We start from the raw sequence: 18,623 nt of genomic DNA, 5'->3' as shown, positions 1-18,623 counted from the left end.
CATACCGCGTACTACATACCGCATACTACATACTACATACCGCATACTGCATACCGCATACTACATACTACATACTACATACTACATACCACATACTGCATACCGCATACTACATACTACATACTACATACTGCATACTTCCATACTGCATACTTCCGTACTGCATACTCATTGATCAGACATTATGCAGAGCGTTTACCCACAATGCATTTCGCTCCTGCCTGAGCCGAAATCAGCCGGCCTGAAGCTGATTTCGCTTAAGCTCTAAACTCTGTAAACTTTAGCAATATTTGAAACATTTTCAGGCGAGAAAGTAGTCGTTTAGATCCCCAACGTGTTGAAAACCTGACTAAATACCGGCTATTTACAATTTTGTTCCCACGAATTCGGCGCTACTAAAGCTAGCCGCAGTGAGCAACGCACTTCCGGTTATTTTCACAAAATAAAATACCCGTTGCCTTTTATCATAGGGAAAGCCATTACGATACAATTGGTGCTTTTGTTTTGAAATCAGGAAGTGAACCTACCCTCGTTGTAGCTAGCTTGAAACTGCCGTTTTGACAGGAAATGACGATGGGCGACGTCACGTTACGTTGCATCTTGGGTAGTTTGAGTATGAGTAGTAACCTCATGATGCATACCCAACATTTCTGAGAATCTAGTATGCATCCGGGAACTTCTCGAGTACTCAAACTCGCATACTAACTCAAAACGTTAGTAGGAGTAGTGGGAGTAGTAGGAGTAGTAGGAGTAGTATGCGGTTTCGAACACAGTCCACTTTGCACAGAGATGCTGCTTGTAATCACGTTCTCAAAGCTGAAGCGTGTTTGAGGAGTTGAACCTAGTCTCAGTCCCAGTTCCTTCCCTTGTCCTTAACCCCTGCTTTGCAGGGATAGTCGCATCCAACCCTGTTTCTTCTGAGGATGGAGGAAGTATTGGTTATGGGCCCTAACTCCCCAGCTGAAGAGCTGGATGGCCGCTACTCTTTGATCCCTTAAAGAACAGCCTTATCAGTAGGGTCAGGGGTGGGAACTGGGATTGGGCTCAAAGCTCTTAAAGGGGAAACAAACACCCACATTAATGGTACCACCAGCCATTCAAAACACTGTCTTTGTGTTGCCTTTTATGGATCATATACAGATATCAAATATATCTATTTCCACCTTGTTACACCGGCTGCCAATCAATCCTTTTGTCTGATAACACACATTTATTGATAAATCTGATGAATTAACTCCACTACATTGGAACGGGACGATTATATGAACGTAGCACGAGCAGCAGAGCGACTTTTGGGTAAATCTTGTTGTATTCTGCTGTGGTTTTTGGGGGGATTTGGAGTTTTGGAGTTTCTCTGCAGTCGTTTATGAACCAGTGTTGGAGATTTATCGATGGACTCATCGTTGATTTATCCCCTCTGAGTAAGACTACAAGACTGCTGCACTCTGATGCAGTTGATTTCCTGTTGAATTTGAGTAATAAAGTATTATAAACCAAGAGTAACCCAAACTGACTGCACAGACTCATTAACTTTCAAGTGTTTCGGCTTCACTTCAAAGGGTGATTTGAAAATTAAATTCAGTGTGGAGCGGACCGGTTTTAGTCACAGAAACAGGCATTTAGTTACTTTTAAACAACCTCTCCAGATTTATTATCTGAACCAGGATTACTTCAGTTTGCTTTCCAGCCTCTCTGCCTACAGCCACGCTTTATTACAGCTCAGATGAAAGAGGCGACAGCTGTGAGTGATCGCAACAGACGCAGCGGTGAAGAGTATCATCGATTGTTGTAGCTGTGACATGTGGAGAGGGATCATTCAGTCTGATTTCTTTTATAATGTAGTCCGTGTCTGCTTATTAGAGCTTACTTGGTTCACTTAAGTGTCATAAAACGTAAAGAATGGATCATCCCTTTGTTTTTTAACATTTAGAGCCCACATTATGCTTCTTTAAAGGCTCATAATTATATTTAAAGTCTGGTAGAGTAGGTTAACTCTCCTTCTGCTGAGTGCAGAAGCATCTCTTGTCACCTTCTGCCTGAGCTGCTCTGTTCAGACTCCCAGCAGGCAATGCTGTGGCTCATCGTGAGGTACCAGCAAACGAGGCATTTCAGGCAGAGAATAACTCCCTTAATTGCTGCACATCTTGTATGTGCAACAGCTTTATAACACACTGAAGAAAAGGGAGACCCCAAAAAGGCACCAAATGTCCTCTTTAAAGTGACGTTTCTCCGTTAAGTTGATTAATTACTGAAATCTGAATATGAATATTGATTAAAATAATATTTCAGCTTTCAGAACTTTCATTAGAGCTTCTCTTAAACCACAAATATGTTCTCATATATGCATTCATGCTCTTTGTATTCCGTGTCTTTAAAGGCGTGAGTCTATATCTGCATGCTGTGCAGGCCTTCTTTGGATGCTGTTTTCCACTGTTAGCAGGGCAGAAGGTGGCAGCGTGACTTCCTGATTGATTTAAGAGATACTTTTTGGTCTGCTTTGGTTGAGCTCGTCGGTCGATGAGCAAACAAAGAAGCAGCGGTTACTCTTTTAAATGTATGTTGGCTAATGAGACTTTTTTCCCGGTCAGAAAAGCGTCGAACACGCGAGTATCTCTCATGTTTGACTGAGAAAATCTGCGTCCTGTGCCTTTAAGTTCCCCCCGCTGTTGGCCAAATGTTTCACTGGAAAAAAATGCCCCTCCAAAAATAAGTAAAAAAACAACAAATACAAGACGTTTTTGCTTGAAATAAGCAAAATAAATATGCCGATGGAACTAGTGAAAATCGGCTTGTCAAGATTTTTTTAAATAAAATGTGATATTTAGGACTTTTGAGATAAAAGTGATCTTGAAATTAGCTTAAAAACCTCTTCAAATGAAAAAAAAAGCTTGTTTCATGTGAAATATGACTCAAAAACAATTTCTTTTCCAGACTTTTTCACTCAACAAGATATTCAAGATGTATTGTATTAAAACAAGTCCCTATATCTGGCTGAAATGGTACTTGTTAGGCAGTTGTGTCTTATATTAAGTGTAATGAGATACTCAATGAGACAAATATACTTGGTAAGATTTAGATTTTTTCCAGTGTTCGCTCCGTGTTTGACGACACGCTCCTACGTTTTGTGCCACCCGACCGACGTGCTGTAGCACACGCCAGCTGCGCCTTTCCATCAGAACTGGACCCAGGTGGTCATCCATACGGGCCCATTCAGTTTGCAGGGTCATTAGCATTGTCCAGGAGCAGTGGTGCCTGACCCCTTCTAAACCATCATGGCCTGGCAGCAATAATGGGAATGCTAAATTGCAGTTGTGATTGCTGTGGATTATCAAGCCTCGGGGCACAATGTCAGAGAGAAACGGACAAAAGGCGATGGGGGGGGGGGGACTCACCGGCTTAACCCACAACCTGCTTTTCATGTCGGCTGCGTGCGTCGGGTTAACGGAGGACAAAGGCTGTGTTCGAAACCGCATACTACTCCCACTACTCATACTAACTTTTTAAGTTAGTATGTGAGTTTGAGTAAGCAGAAGTTCCCGGATGCATACTAGATTCTCTGAAATGTTGAGTATGCATCATGAGGTTACTACTCATACTCAAACTACCCAAGATGCAACGTAACGTGACGTCGCTGATCATCATTTCCTGTCAAAACGGCAGTTTCAAGCTAGCTACAACGAGGGTAGGTTCACTTCCTGTTTTCAAAACAAAAGCACCAATTGTATCGTAATGGCTTTCCCTATGATAAAAGGCAACGGGTATTTTATTTTGTGAAAATAACCAGAAGTGCGTTGCTCACTGCGGCTAGCTTTAGTAGCGCCGAATTCGTGGAAACAAAATTGTAAATAGCCGGTATTTTGTCAGGTTTTCAACACGTTGGGGATCTAAACGACTACTTACTCGGCTGAAAATGTTTCAAATGTTGCTAAAGTTTACAGAGTTTAGAGCTTAAGAGAAATCAGCTTTGGGCAGGAGCGAAATGCATTGTGGGTAAACGCTCTGCATACTGTCTAATCGATCAGTATGCAGAATGGAAGTATGTAGTATGCGGTTTCGAACACAGCCAGGGAAAGCCATTACAATACAATTGGTGCTTTTGTTTTGAAAACAGGAAGTGAACCTACCCTCGTTGTAGCTAGCTTGAAACTGCTGTTTTGACAAGAAGTGACGATCGGCGACGTCACGTTACGTTGCATCTTGGGTAGTTTGAGTATGAGTAGTAACCTCATGATGCATACCCAACATTTCAGAGAATCTAGTATGCATCCGGGAACTTCTCGCTTACTCAAACTCGCATACTAACTCAAAAAGTTAGTATGAGTAGTAGGAGAAGTATCCGGTTTCGAACACAGTCCCTATGATAAAAGGCAACGGGTATTTTATTTTGTGAAAATAACCGGAAGTGCGTTGCCCACTGCGGCTAGCTTTAGTAGCGCCGAATTCTTGGGAACAAAATTGTAAATAGCCGGTATTTTGTCAGGTTTTCAACACGTTGGGGATCTAAACGACTACTTTCTCGCCTGAAAATGTTTCAAATGTTGCTAAAGTTTACAGAGTTTAGAGCTTAAGTGAAATCAGCTTCAGACCGGCTGATTTCGGCTCGGGCAGGAGTGAAATGCATTGTGGGTAAACGCTCTGCATACTGTCTGATCGATCAGTATGCAGTATGTAGTATGCAGTATGGAAGTATGTAGTATGCAGTATGGAAGTATGTAGTATGCAGTATGCAGTATGCAGTATGTAGTATGTAGTATGCAAGTATGGAAGTATGTAATATGGAAATATGTAGTATGCAGTATGGAAGTATGTAGTATGCGGTTTGGAACACAGCCAAAGTCTCCCATAAGTTACACGGCAGGAGAATGTGTGAAAACGTTTACGGATGGCAGCCGCCCCCAAAAGAGGAGATTTAATAGTTGGAGATGACACCAGGGGCCGGATTGATTTTTCCAATTAGAAACGTTAGTGGAGGAAATGAGCCTTGCCCGACACCGAGTGTACCGCAGAAAGTGAATCAGCAGTCTCCTCTGAGCAATCAATAGCCCTGCGATGCCCTCCACCCCCACCCAGAGAGGGTGGCCAGAGAGGAGTTTGGCGAGGAAGCGAGTGGGGGAAGGAGTGGAGAGACGAAGAGGGAGGAGGGGTGGAGACGAAGGGGAAAGAAAGCAGAGAGACAGCCAGCTCTGTCCAGCTTTAAACGCATATCAGCCCCACTGGCCTTCATGTTGTCACCTGGATTATTGTTTCATCTACTCTGCTGCTAACTTTGCAAAGCAGCCATTGAACGTGGCCTTTAACAATCATTCTGATTTCTTTTTTTTTTTAAACCCTGGTTGGAGCATTGTCTTCTGATAAAAACCCGCACATGTGTGTGAGGACAGTGAGCTTTCTCCTGGTTCTTACCTGTGGGTTTCATGTAATAAGCCTCTATGTCAGCCATGTCCGTGTGCAGAGCACAGTCCAGATAATTGTGGATAACTTTCCTGCTGTAGTAGTAGCGTGCACCCATGAGAATGAGGGGTGCACAGCAGGTCAGCGTGACAGATTTGGTCACGAAAAAGCACATTACTATGGAGAAATGGAAGAAAAGTAAACGAAACCTGTCAGAAGAGAGAATCACATGTTTGATTTTTGGCAGAAATTTACCCCACAAAGACACAGAAGAAACCAGCACACGGACAACAAACATCACAGCTGCACAAAATTCTCACACAAAGGAAAAATCCGGATTATTTGTCAAACAAACCCACATTCTCCACGTGGCTTTAGCTGAAAGTGAAAACTTCTCTTTTTAACAGAGGAAAATGTTAGTTTTATTTTCATTAAACCTGCTCAAATTGGAGTTATTGGTCTGGGAAGGGGGGGGGGGGGGGGGGTAAAGGAAAACAGAAACAAGCAGAATGGATGCTGCGCATCGCATGTTGAGCTGACGTGCAAGCTTTGAAATGTAGAGCAAAGAGACTTTCTGCTTAATTAGACCGAGTTCTTTTTTAAATAAAAAAGACGCATTTAGACCCGCTGGGATAACAATAATGATTTGGGGGGGGGGGGTTGTAAGCAAAAATCTCCAGAAAGTCACCGGTCAGGATGCACGAGGCTTTTAATCGACGCCGGCAACGTCAACAAAAGCCAAAACGAAATGAGTGCGCGGCTGGCGCATTGGCTGCTGTGCGGAGGCGATGGAGGAGGAAGAGGAGGAAGAGGAGGAGGATGGGGGGGGGGGGAGTCAGCACAATGCGTGTGCGCACCACAGGGGATTTTTCATGTGTGTGCTGGGGAGCCTTTATCTTCTCCTTTTTTTCGTTTTTTAGTACGTGCGCGCACCCTGTGGGCCAAATCCTCAAATTCATTCACTCATTCATTCACGGCACCGGCGCCTGCCCATGCCTTTTGTTGTGTGGGGGCAACATGCCGGTGAGGGGGAGCCGCGGCGGCGAAGCGCGGAGCCGCAACAGATTTCTGCCCAACTGTATACCTCTCCTGTTGGGGCCAGAAAGTGCAAGAGACAAAAGATTTGTGTGGGATTTGGGGACAAGTCATAAATCACGTCCGGATGCGGACACCAAAACAAAGCGCAGCGGGGACATGTCTTCTAATGCAGGCTTGGAGAGAATAAACGAGGCTTTATACATAATTAATGTCAGAGCACAATGAAGCTTCAGAAAAGTGGGTCTCATTATTATTATTTGGCTACATGGTGCGTAATAGCGGCGCTTACCTGTCAGGAGAGCGTATAAAAACTGGGTCCTGGGCTGCTGCCTGATCCCCCTAAACGCCGTGTTGGGTACTCGCTCCATAATACCCTCATAAAAGATGCGCCGCACTTCCTCCTGGTCCCCGCGCTCGAACTCGCGGATAAAAACCGCATCTTTCCTCACATCCATGGCTTCGGCGGGGTTCAGAGCCGCGCTGGAGGCGGGAGAGCTCCACATCATCGACTCTTTTTTCGTCCCAGGTATAGCATCGTGTTCATCCGCAACAATTTTAGTCTCGCAAACCATTTTGGGAGACGAAAAATGCATGCAACTGGCCGCGAAGGACACAACTACAGCTCGGAAAGAGGCGGGGGGAGAAAAATAAAAGAGAGGAAGAATGAATGGAAATGGACGATGCGGAAGATTTTCTTAAAAAACAGCGAAACGATGATGAAGGGGGGGATAAGACGAAGGGGGATGTTCTGCTGCAACCCTGAGAGTTTCTGACGACCAAGGCTTGCCGGCGTGATTCAAGCTGTATTTATAAGCGCGCAGGGCGGGTAGATTCGGGTTCAGGGGTTGGGGAGGTCCTCCCGCCGCGCAGATTGGATGCTGGCGGTGGAGGGAGGGAGGAGGGAGGTGGGGGGGAGAGATCTGGAGAGGCTTATGTGTGCCGGAGAAGTGTGTATTTTGAGAAAGTGGGCCCGTGAGGAGGGTGTGATGGCGAGAGTGCGTATGTTTCTGTGCAGGTTCGCCTTCAGTGAGGAGGATCCCCGGGTTGTTGGGATGCAACACGCAGCGGGGAGGCGCGAGGTAAAGCGGGGGCGTTTCTCCAACAGGTCGCACCGACTGCAGATCTTTTTAAAAGGCTTTTTTTTTTTTTTTTTACAGTGTTTCAGACCCTTTAAATCGCGTGAGCCTGTATTAACGTCTTATCATTAAATCCGAGGTGAAATTCTGCAGAAACGGGCTCATTTTTACGCACAAATAGGCCAATGGTGCGTTTAATAAGAAAATATCCTGGTGTTTTCCATTTCAATCTGTATTCAGACATTAAAGTGACATTGAGCAGACTGGCGGCGGGCTGTTTGCCGGGTGACTGACAGCTCTGCTGCACTGCAGTGATCCCCGCATGGCTTCCCTTCGCCCCGCTCCACATACATCACTCCCAACATGGAGATTACGTCTCTCCTTACTGCGCATCTCAAACCCCGTCTGTGATCTATCGGCGGCTTGTGGCGCACAATAGGGGCTGCTGAGCGATGCTTTGTCTTCCCCCATCACACACACCCTGCATCTGACCGTGACTCCTGCTCTCCTGATCAAATGCTCTGTTTTTTTATATATATGTGCGGGGTTATTTTTCCACAGCGTGAAAAAAAATCACGTTTACAGTCAATCATAACACCCCCACCTCCCCTCAAATATGAGAACTGCGTTTGCGGAAAATACGCCAATAAAGTCTATCCCTGAATAAAGACGAGTTTGTCAAGTTGTCCATCCAGTTATTATCTAAAACATGCTGGAATTAGCGCCTTGATTCGGCTCCAGGAGTGTTTTGGTTTTTTTTGCAGCTCTGCGAGCCACAGTCGCATAAAGCAGAACTAGTTTGAACTGGATCATCAGAGGCAACTTGCGATAGATAAAAGGCTGCATCCACCCCCATTCCCTCCTCCTGAAGGTATAAGCTTTCCCCTCCTCCTGACCAGGGAGCGGCGGAGGAGGAGGAGGAGGAGTGCGGGCAGATGCTCTGCATCGTGTCCGTGTCCTCGCATACTCTGCTCAGCCCGAACATTTACTCCATGGAAAAAAAAATGCGGTCGAAAGAGCATTTTATGCGCACCAGCACACCCTGCACAGCGAAGTGCGCCGTTATCCACTTAGGAGGATGCTCTGCGCATGCGCATCCTTTGAGCCGGCTCATTGGCTGTCGGTAATGTCGTGTGATGAGTGAGCATCTATGGCAAAAGTTGCAGAAAGCATCAATATTTTTGAGCAAATGGCACAAAAACCCTTGTTATAACATCCAAATGATCCAATAAAAGGCGATAAACAGATGTGTTTATGGATGTAAATGTCATTTTATTGCTGCAGTTTTAGCGCTTTACTGCAGCTGCTGCTCTTGTGTCCTGATTTTGAAAGATGAGAACACAGAAATATTTGGCTTCCACAAAAACACCTATGCTTCAGGAATTAAGAAACATGGAAACCAGCCGCAGTTCGATTGAATACACATATTGATTATGTTCACGTGCATGAGAGTCTGACACAGTGGGACCTTCTGCAGTCAGAGGACATAAAAGCTGTTTGATTTGAGGAGGTTTTCACCTTCAAATTGGAAGTTTTTAAACTCAAAAATGTGAAAATGCGGATAAATTCTTGTGCTGTTTGGCAGTCTGGTGTCCACACGTCATTAAAGCAAAAACACAAGGTCACCAACGGATACTATAAATAACTCGCCACCTGCAGAATCATATAAAGAGTGCTGTGTGTAAGCACACACTGATGTGGCGCTGAGGCGACTCATCCAGCCAATATAACGCAGATATTTAGGCTCGATTTGTAGGTTTTATGCCCTTTAATTCCAAAACAAATAAACATAAACCATAAAACATACGAATACAGCTAATGTGATAATTATGCGATATGAACGGTAAAGCTGAGGTATTTCAAATGAATTGTTGGGTTTATGTGTATTTTTAGTAATTTATTCTAGCTTGTTTCACAGAAAACAACATTCACAATTGAATGTAATTGTTTTAACAAGCAATAGCCTATGTTTATTTATCAAATCTAATTGATGTAAATATTTACAAACAAACCCCGCTACGGTTCAGTTTTTGAGCGTTTTATGGTTAATTCTTATCTCCCGACTGCTTCAGTTGTATTTCTACACATTTTTTCATTTGTCCTCTGATAGTTTTGTTTCCTTTTCCGTCGTTTTTAGATCTCATATGTAGAACTTTTCTGTTCTTTTTGTGGATTCTTTAGCGTGAAGAGCCTCGTTGCACATATACTCAGCCCAGAGCTCCAGAACTGAGGCAGTTCTGGTATTTGTGAGGTATTTTATAACCGTTCTCATGGTAACTGGAAACCATTTTTTTTAACTTGTGTGTCCTTGATCTGAATTATTCATTTTTTTAATCTTTTACTTGATTAAATTCTCTTCTCGTCAGCGTGGAAATATGAACAATTACTAAGAGACGATATAATTTGTAATTATTACCCATTTAGGTCATATACTACACAGAGATGTACTCTGTTTTCAAAGGTTGTAAATCCTCTAATCGTGTTTCAGCGATTTAAAAGCGTTTAATGGATTGTAAGTTATTTGGGTTCAAGCATCACTTATCAGATTATCTCCTTGTGCTGAGATGTAAGTTCGAATTTCCTGCTCTTCAGCTGCCAGAAGTGAGTGTTGATGGATTATTTTCCGAGGGGCACTTTAAATTATTCAGACGCTGTTGCATTCACGGGCCAACAACACATTTACCATTCAGCCTGAAAAGTGTCCAAACTCTGTGATCTTAACCTCGACCAAACGTGCGTTTTTCCTGCTTTTCACTCGCAGAAAAGTTCAAAATCCCCACACAGAGCTCCACATATTGTTCCAATAGTCTTGCACGTGACCTTTGACTCTAACTCGCAGCTGAGGAAACCCCCCCCCCCCTCCGTCCGTCCGTCCGTATAAAAGCCCGGCTGCTTCTGTCCCCGCCGCCGCCTCCTCGCAGCTCAGCAGAGCTCTGCTTTGAAGTTTAAAGTTGTTTCCCACAGAGCTCTGCTTTCATCAGGTGAGTTCTAACAGCGCTCTGCATCTGCATGCACGGCCAAGACTTTCAGGCCCTCAAATTTAGAGGAACAGTCGCAGGAAATGAATAAATTAACCTCGACTGCGCTGGTTTTCTTGCAGAAATCTTTTTTACGGTTTGATTTCAGATAGATTTATTTTTTTATTCTTAATCCCTACTGGTGTGCACCATCTGTTTTTGGGGAAACTTGAATTTGTAGGCTTAGCAAAAGTTAAATAAAGGCCAGCGGATGCTAATGGGAAACAACTGAAGGAACCAGACAAAGCGGCTACAGAGAGGCTTCTCGAGTGTAGAAACCAGGAAAAGAAGGGCTGTGACGGTGATGGAAGCACCCAGAATCCATCTGTGTTATATTTATGCAGCTGAACGCAGCTCTTTAAGCCTGAGACGTGGGTTTTTTTAAGGCATGTATGTGTTGTTTTTTCTGTGTTTGGGACTTACCAGAAGCCTGTCTCCCTCTTGTGGTCAGACGCTGAATCTGAGCTGGTTTCTGAGACGTCTGAGGCCTTAGATTTGTGGCCATTTGTGGTGCTTTTAGTCCTGGAGCCTCTTGAGACGCATCATCAATCTGAAGAGTGCAGCTCTGAACAATGCAGGGGATGAGAGGGGCTTTTGAATCGTTGCCACGGATACCGTTGACCTTTGGCTGTTGGATGAACACTGCCTGCTGTCAACGTGTCTTGACCTTGACGTTGGGTGTGATCTTTTTCCTTCAAAACCAACAGAACCAGTGCACAGAGACCCAGTCGGTTATTTTAAAGGATCTGAAAGTCAGAATATGTTGAATGATCCAACACTCATTTGTTGGTGTTCTGTATGGAAGTTTTTCTGTGCCATCAGAGTTTGAATACGAATTTCTTATATTGAATTTTTACAGCATCAAAATCAGACTTTGGATTTGAAAAACCATCAGTGTAAAAAAATTCAACATCAAAAAGTTCAATGGAAAAAAATTCAACTTCAAAAAGTTCAGTGGAAAAAAATTCAGTGGAAAAAGAACCAGACTCAAAATCCGGGTAAACAGGGAGAAGCAATCGATCCCTGTCTCAATTCATCCAACGGCAGCCAATCAACTTACGCTCCATTGGACAGATCAGCCATGTCCACCAACGCCATTTGTGTTAGTAAAATTGAGTAATAGATATTACTTAATAACATTGAGCTGATCTGTAAAAAAATTTCCACTGAATTTTTTTCCATTAAATTTTTTGAAGTTGATTTTTTTCCCACAGAATTTTTTTTTTAGATGTTGAATTTTTTTACACTGATTTTTGTTTTTAGAATTAGATTTTTTTTTTACACTGTTGGTTTTTCAAATTCAAAGTCTGATTTTGATGCTGTAAAAATTCAATATTAGAAATTCCTATTCAAACTCTGATGGCACAGAAAAACTTCCACAGTTCTGCAGCCGGTGGATATTCCTCCACAGTTAGACGTGTTGGGCTGAAAACTCGCCCTAATTCAGCCTGTAACTACCTAACTACGCCTCCACTGGTCAGACTCATCGTGTTCTGGAGATCCTCTTTAAGCTTAGTTGCGCCAAAGTAACTTTCACATCTGCTGGTGTGTGTTTGTGCCCTCAGTTTGACCCTCAGAGCGACAGAATTTCTCTGTTGTGTTGAGCGTCTTCATAAAACTGGATTTAGCTCCACTTCAGTGGCTTTTCTTACGAAGCTGCACTCAGAACGAGGAATGCAGCATTGAAATGATCTAAATGCTGCGGAAATGAGCTTCAATGCGTGTTGGATCATCCTGTGTGAGGCGACAGGAAATATGCAAATTCCTCGCAGCTCCATCTCTGAGCGCTTTCAAAGCGAAGCTCAGTTATTTTCACACCGTTGTGTTTGTGGGATTCGTGTGAATACAGATGAGGAGAGCAGAGAGTGTGATACTTTAAGACTGAGATTAAGACTTTATTGTCATGTAGATGCACGAAATACATGAAATTTCTCCTCCGCTTTTAACCCATCCAGGTTGGCAGCTGTTGAACACACACATGCAGACAGATGCCATGTACACTGGCCACAGAGGCATAAATAAGCATAAATATGTTCAGTAAGAGGTGATATTAAACCCTCAACAATATCAAAAACACCTGATTTGTGCTCGGAAGAATGACTTTTGAAGAAAATTACCTTTTAATTGACCCTGTAAAACCGTTTCTTATTTTGATAACAGAACCCAAACAACAAGTGTTAAACAAGTGTTTAATTTAGTTGTTTTTTAAGAATTTATTCTATTTAAACACATAAATTAATGCAATGATGATTAGTGAAGGAACATATCTTCATGTTCTGATCTGAATGACACATTAATGCTGTTAACAGCTGGGAGAACAATGCTCTGATGCTTTCAGGCAGTTGTTCAGGATGAAAAGATACAGATGAACAAAAGTTATATGAATTTGAATCATATTTTATTGATGTTATAATATGAAGTATGGAGAAGGTTTTATATTCATTTGAGGTTGACAAGCTGTTGACGAGTCTTCTAAACGCTGCTGTGTCTTCCTCTCTCGATGGTTTTCTCTTTGTACTGGCGGCGGTGTTTTGGCGTCATGTATTTCTTTAACTTCCTCCACGCTGAAGGCACCTCTGCTCTTTGTTCTGAGGGCTCGCTTTGGTCCGCCAGTTGTTCTGGACCTGCTGTGTCTTCTGTGGGATGTGAGGCTGCTGATGTTTCACAGTCCTCTGGATGTTGGGAGGCTGGTTCCATTTCAAGGACGATGACGAGTCTTTCTTGGATTTGGCTCCGAGACATGTTTTGACTGTTGGACTAATTCCACTTCGACTTGACTCACCAGTTCCGTGTCCGATCCAGCCTGATGAGCCAAGTCTAATGGAACCACTTCCTGTGTGTCTGCAGAGGCCGTTTCTGGTTCTGTTTCCTCTTCCACGGGTTCGGAGATCTTCTTTGGTTGTGAGTAACAGACTTTTACAATAATAAAATAAATAATAAAACAGGGGCGGTCTGTGGCGTAGTGGGTTGAGCAGGCGCCCCATGAGGCTATACTCCTCGCTGCAGCTGGCCCCGGTTCAAATTTTTTTAATAACATTTTTGCTTAATTTAAAAAAAAAAGAACGTGTGAAAGAGTTAAATAATTAACGAGTTAACTTGCCCAGCCCTAGTTAAAACACTACATGCTTACAGGGGGAGTCAAAACAGGCCTACAGTGGAAAAGTAGGCCTCAGTAGGTGGAGACATTTGGATCAAAATACCTGGATCTCAAAATGTTATTTAATCCAGGTCGGTTTTAACATATTAATTGTATATTATGGAACCCACGACTGCTTTCTTCATGCCTCCACTGGAGAACTGGACCTCATTCTGGGATGATCTGCAGGTTTGAAGGCTTCTGGTCTGTAGTTCCACCCACAGATTCTGGATGGAACTGTGTTCTCTGTTCATCTCTGGGCGACTTCAGCTGAATGCTTCCTGTCCCGTTGGAAGGTCCACTTTCCACTCAAATGCTTTTAAACTCTTTGTCTTGTGCCGTGCATTGACCTACACTCCATGTGGCCCAGCTACGCAGTTATTCTGGACGTCACTGCAGAGATTTCTTTTCAGGAAATAAATAAAAACACTCTGAGGACTCATTCGACACCCTTAGATGCTCTTAATGAACCCAATTAAATGCTTTGTCAGATGTTCTCCTCCCTGCCCATGACTCTATGATGGTAAAACTGACTTCAGGTTAGCATAACTTAGCAAACACGTAGAACTCAGAGCTTCGGCAGTTAGCTTTGTAATTGTTTTCATCACCATTGTAAGCAGAAATGGCTGTTTTCACTTCTTAATGACGGTTATTTGCTGCTTGCCTTTTGTCACACATGCACATGAATGGAATATATTTGGATTTGAAGCCTGTTGGTTGCTCAAAACCAGTGTAAACTGTGGTCAATACCACCAGTAATATTCCTCTCACTGCAAAGCACGATGCAACCTCTTAACCTGGTTATAATCACCCTGAATTTCTGACCTTATAACAGAAATGTCCCACGGTGGAAACTTTATGTAAACCAACGGAACCTTTGCATTAGCCTTGTGCTAACAGTATGAAAACAAGCTCTGAACATGAGATATGCGTAGGAACCAAATCAGATGAGATAATTAGTCTTTTGAACTCAAATCCGTTGTAATTTTTCACATCTAAACAACTTGTGATGGATGACTGAGATACTGAGAATAATGTGGGTGACGAGGAAGGAATCTGAGGTTTAGCATTTCAACAAATTCCATGAACATGACATTCAGTGGGGTCACATGGCACTGAAAGGATCAGATAATTGGCTAAATTACAATGAGACTGAGTTATTAAGTGCATGTAGACACCTTAAACTGACATGAATGGAATATATTTGGATTTAAGCCTGTTGGTCGCTCAAAACCAGTTCGATTTTTTACATGTTTCCCTGCTTCGACACACCTGAGTCAGATTAAATGGAGTTCTTCAAAGAAGAATTGTAAAGCTCAATGCTTCTTTGAGCATTCACTGTATTTAGGTGTTAAACAATCAGACAGTGACTTATTTGAATTAAGATCTCGATGACGGTGTCAACAGAGCAGCTTCGGAGCGGCAGGATTTATTATTGATCCGTAAGTCGTGCACGCAGGACATTTTGTTCTCATTTCAGTCGCTGACCAGTTCGCCTCTGACAGTGAATCTTCCTGCACCAGCTGTAAAACTGCTGCTGTCATTTTATGGTGCAGGATATATCAGAGCTGGAGTCTGACACATCAACACCGGCAGGTTCCTGCTTGTTTATGTATTCACACACTTTATGGGATGAGAGATGAGCTCTGGTCCCTACGGAGCTAAATCAGTTTCAATATCCACAAATGTGCAGGATTTTGTAAAGAACTTGTAAACGCTTTACAAAATCCAATGAAGGCCACTCAACTCCATAGAAGGTGCAGCCGTGAGTGAGCGCTTTGCAACTTGTGAGGAATCTCAGGGCGCCGTGGTAACGAAAGTCCAGAGGTTGCAGACATTTTGCAGCCAGCTGAATTCCTGCGGCCCTTTCCAAACATCCTAACGGCCTGGATCACTGCGCCGTACTTTTTACAGTCCTGTATATGTGAAAAGACTGAGCAGCTCTTCATTTTTACCATTTATGAGACTTGTTTTTGCTCGTCAGGGCTTAACTTGTGTTGCTGTTTCCCCCCATTTCCTGTTCGGCTCCACTACAAATGAAATAAATGTAAAACATTCAGAAAAAACTCCGGCTGTGATGGCGTTAACCACCAAATAAAGAGCCTGACTTTAGGTCAGCTGGTGCTGCAGTCCACAAACAGCAATAAAAAGCCTGTTTTTTGTCTGCATCTGACCCATTCTTCCACAATTTACTACCATTTTAGGTGTTAAACATGTGAAAAATGTCCCACCAGCCACCAGATATCAGGCCACACGGTCCACAGGATCACTCGACTGAATTATAGATTCATAGATTCATGCTTGGGTTTGATCTCATTCATGTTTCAGAGTCATTCTGGCGGATGTGCTCCAGGAAGCCCTGCAGTTGGGCGAGGTGAGGACACCTCTGAGTCAAAGCGACGCTGAAGTAAGATGAAGGGATCGAAAGGAACGGCGTCTCCAGGAGCACATGAAAGAAAAGTTGCAAGGCCTGAAACCGCAGAGCGAGTGGGAGACGGGCTGAGAAAGAAGGTGGAGGCTGCTTAACAGCGAGAGTGATTCAGCATAAAGTCTGCGTCCCTTCACACTGAAACCTCCATCACTCCTTTCACAGCCTCCAGCAGATTAAAGTCCCTCAGCCTCTTTGTTTAGCCAGCGAAGCTCATCCCTTTTCCCCCTTTTTTCTGTGTCTATTTACAGTATTTCAGCTCATCTGCATTTAAAGCCGCGAGGGAAGCGGAGAATGCTGCAGTGCTGCGACACCGGCTCGACTCAGGGCTCCTCCTGCTGGTTCAGACGAGGGTCGTCCAGGATGTTCTGCTTGCGGTAATCCCTGCTGTAAATAAATAAAAAGCTGTGTGTGTGTGTGTGTAAGTGGAAGGTGGTGAGATCAGCTAAAACAGCAGGAGCTTATAACACAGCAGAGACAGACACACACACAGATCGGAGGGTTACTCCCAGACATCCGGTGTGTAAAAGCGGCGTTAAAAACCTAAAAGATGCTCCAAATGATGGCAAAAGGAAAGCCCTGCGGCCTGAGATTAAATCCAGAACCTTTCATCGCTCGATTTAGAGAAGATGATTCTTTTTCTGGGAGCTGAATCTTCTCACCTGTTCAGTCTAAAATGCTAAAATGCTGATCTTCTGCTATATAAAGCAGACAATTGGAGCAAAAACTCGTGTTTTAAAAGAAAAAAACATTTAATTTTGTTACAACGTGGCCTGAACTTTGTTTTTATTTATCATTTAGCATAAAGCTTATTTATGGGGGGTTATCTTGTGTATCATGGGTGTTTTATGGCTTTTCTGACGTAGGTCACGGTGTAACACATATGAATAATGCCCCCTCATAATGACCACTTAGAATAAACTGAGGCCTTAAAGCACAGCATAGAAAATCTATTTCATTAGACCTCTGGATGAAACTCTGGACTTCTAAACCAGCAGAGCAGAGTCGCATCTTAAAAAGAAATCTGTGTTTTGCCCACAGCTGAGAAAACGGGATTCATGGAAGCCGTTTTAAACTCAACTCAACTTTATTTATAAAGTGCTGTACATGAATAACAACACGAAATATAAGGCATGAAACATAAGAACAATGTAAAAACAATAATAAACAATAACAATATTAAAACAATAACAGAAACAGAGTCTCATGCTGGGTTAAAAGCCAGGGAATAAAAATGTGTTTTAAGAAGAAGTAAAGAAGTAGATCTGTGGTCTAATGGGCTGCGGACACTGAAACAGCAGCTGTTACTGGGTCAATGTTCCAGGCTCTTGTGTAAATGTAACACAATAACGTCTCAGATGGTGGCGTGAAACTACGAAAGCGGGTTGTGAGAAGTGTTTGACCAAAATAAATGAATGAAATAACCAAGATGGTGGAAATAGTCCTTCTCCAATGATTACTTTCCCACCAGAAACTCACCTGTGCTCCTCAAAAACTGCAAGAAAAGCATCTTTAACCGCCACGTTCACTGTCATCCTGGCCCCGCCCACATCACCACCCGACACCAGATGACTCTCTGCTATGCTATGCAGTCTCCTCTTCCGACATTTGGGGTTATTCAGCCCTACGTGTTTGAATTTCTCAGGTCTTTACATCGGCTCCCGGTTAGATACAGAATAGATTTTAAAGTTCTGCTACTCGTCTACACATCACAGAATGGTTTAGGTCCAGAATACATGAATGACATGCTAGCAGAGTATAAACCCAGCAGAGCTCTGAGATCTGCTGACTCAGGTCAGAAAGTGGAGCCCAGAGTTCAAACTGGACCCGGTGAAGCAGCTTTTAGCTGTTATGCTGCACACAAACTGGAACAAACTACCAGCAGAACTGAAATCAGCCCCAACTGGAAGCACTTTTATATCTTTTCTTATATATATATTTTTCTTTTTCCCCTCTTCTTTGATTGCTTTTAACTGTGTTTTAATTTTTATTCTATTTTTTTTATTCTCTTTAAATTGCTTTTTTTTCTGTTCTTTTAAATGCCTTGTCTTCATGTAAAGCCCATTGAGTTGCCTGTGGTATGAAATGCGCTTGGCATGGAGTTGTCTCCGAGAAGCCATAAACAGAAGGTAAACTCACCAAGTAACCAGCCAGCAGATATTCAGGAAAAAGTCAGACCTCACAATCAGTTGGCGCTATTTTCTCTTCCTTCGTATCACTGCCTGCTGCCGCCTGCCGACAGACGCACCTGTTACAGTATTTGCTGCTCGGTCTGCACAGTTTATACAGCCCGCAGTGATACGAAGGGAGAGAAAATAGCGCCAAGCGATTGTGAGGTCTGACTTTTTCCTGGAGAACGATTTTGTGATGCAAATGTATTACTCTTTGGAACGCATATTCTTTTGAGAAGCAAAACGCTTTATTTTTGTGGCCCCAGCCAACTAGCCGGACTACCTTCATCAACACCTAAACGAGGCTGGAACTCGGCTCACAGGACGCAGCAGGGGGTAAGAAGATGTTCATAAATGATGTTGCTG

General features: G+C 43.2%; 1 protein-coding gene across 2 annotated transcripts in view; it reads right to left on the bottom strand.

The window, feature by feature from the left end:
• The window catches only part of nat8l (N-acetyltransferase 8-like), a 28,393-nt gene extending 21,122 nt beyond the window's left edge, over positions 1-7,271 (bottom strand). The window contains exons 1-2 of one of the 2 annotated variants that reach the window (XM_075451331.1): positions 6,719-7,269; positions 5,404-5,568 (exon numbers count right to left, since the gene is read on the bottom strand). In XM_075451331.1, coding sequence (XP_075307446.1) covers positions 5,404-5,568; positions 6,719-7,022 — 469 coding nt within the window. In that variant the 5' untranslated portion in view covers positions 7,023-7,269. Of the gene's footprint in view, positions 1-5,403; positions 5,569-6,718 lie in introns of both variants that reach the window. The other variant, XM_075451332.1, reaches the window with a different exon arrangement.
• Between the last annotated feature and the right edge of the window lie 11,352 nt (positions 7,272-18,623).

This window comes from Odontesthes bonariensis, chromosome 19 (assembly GCF_027942865.1).
Source record: "Odontesthes bonariensis isolate fOdoBon6 chromosome 19, fOdoBon6.hap1, whole genome shotgun sequence".
NCBI classification, from domain to species: domain Eukaryota; kingdom Metazoa; phylum Chordata; class Actinopteri; order Atheriniformes; family Atherinopsidae; genus Odontesthes; species Odontesthes bonariensis.
Note: the sequence above shows the minus strand (reverse complement) of the source record. Positions and strands in the feature narration are given on the sequence as shown.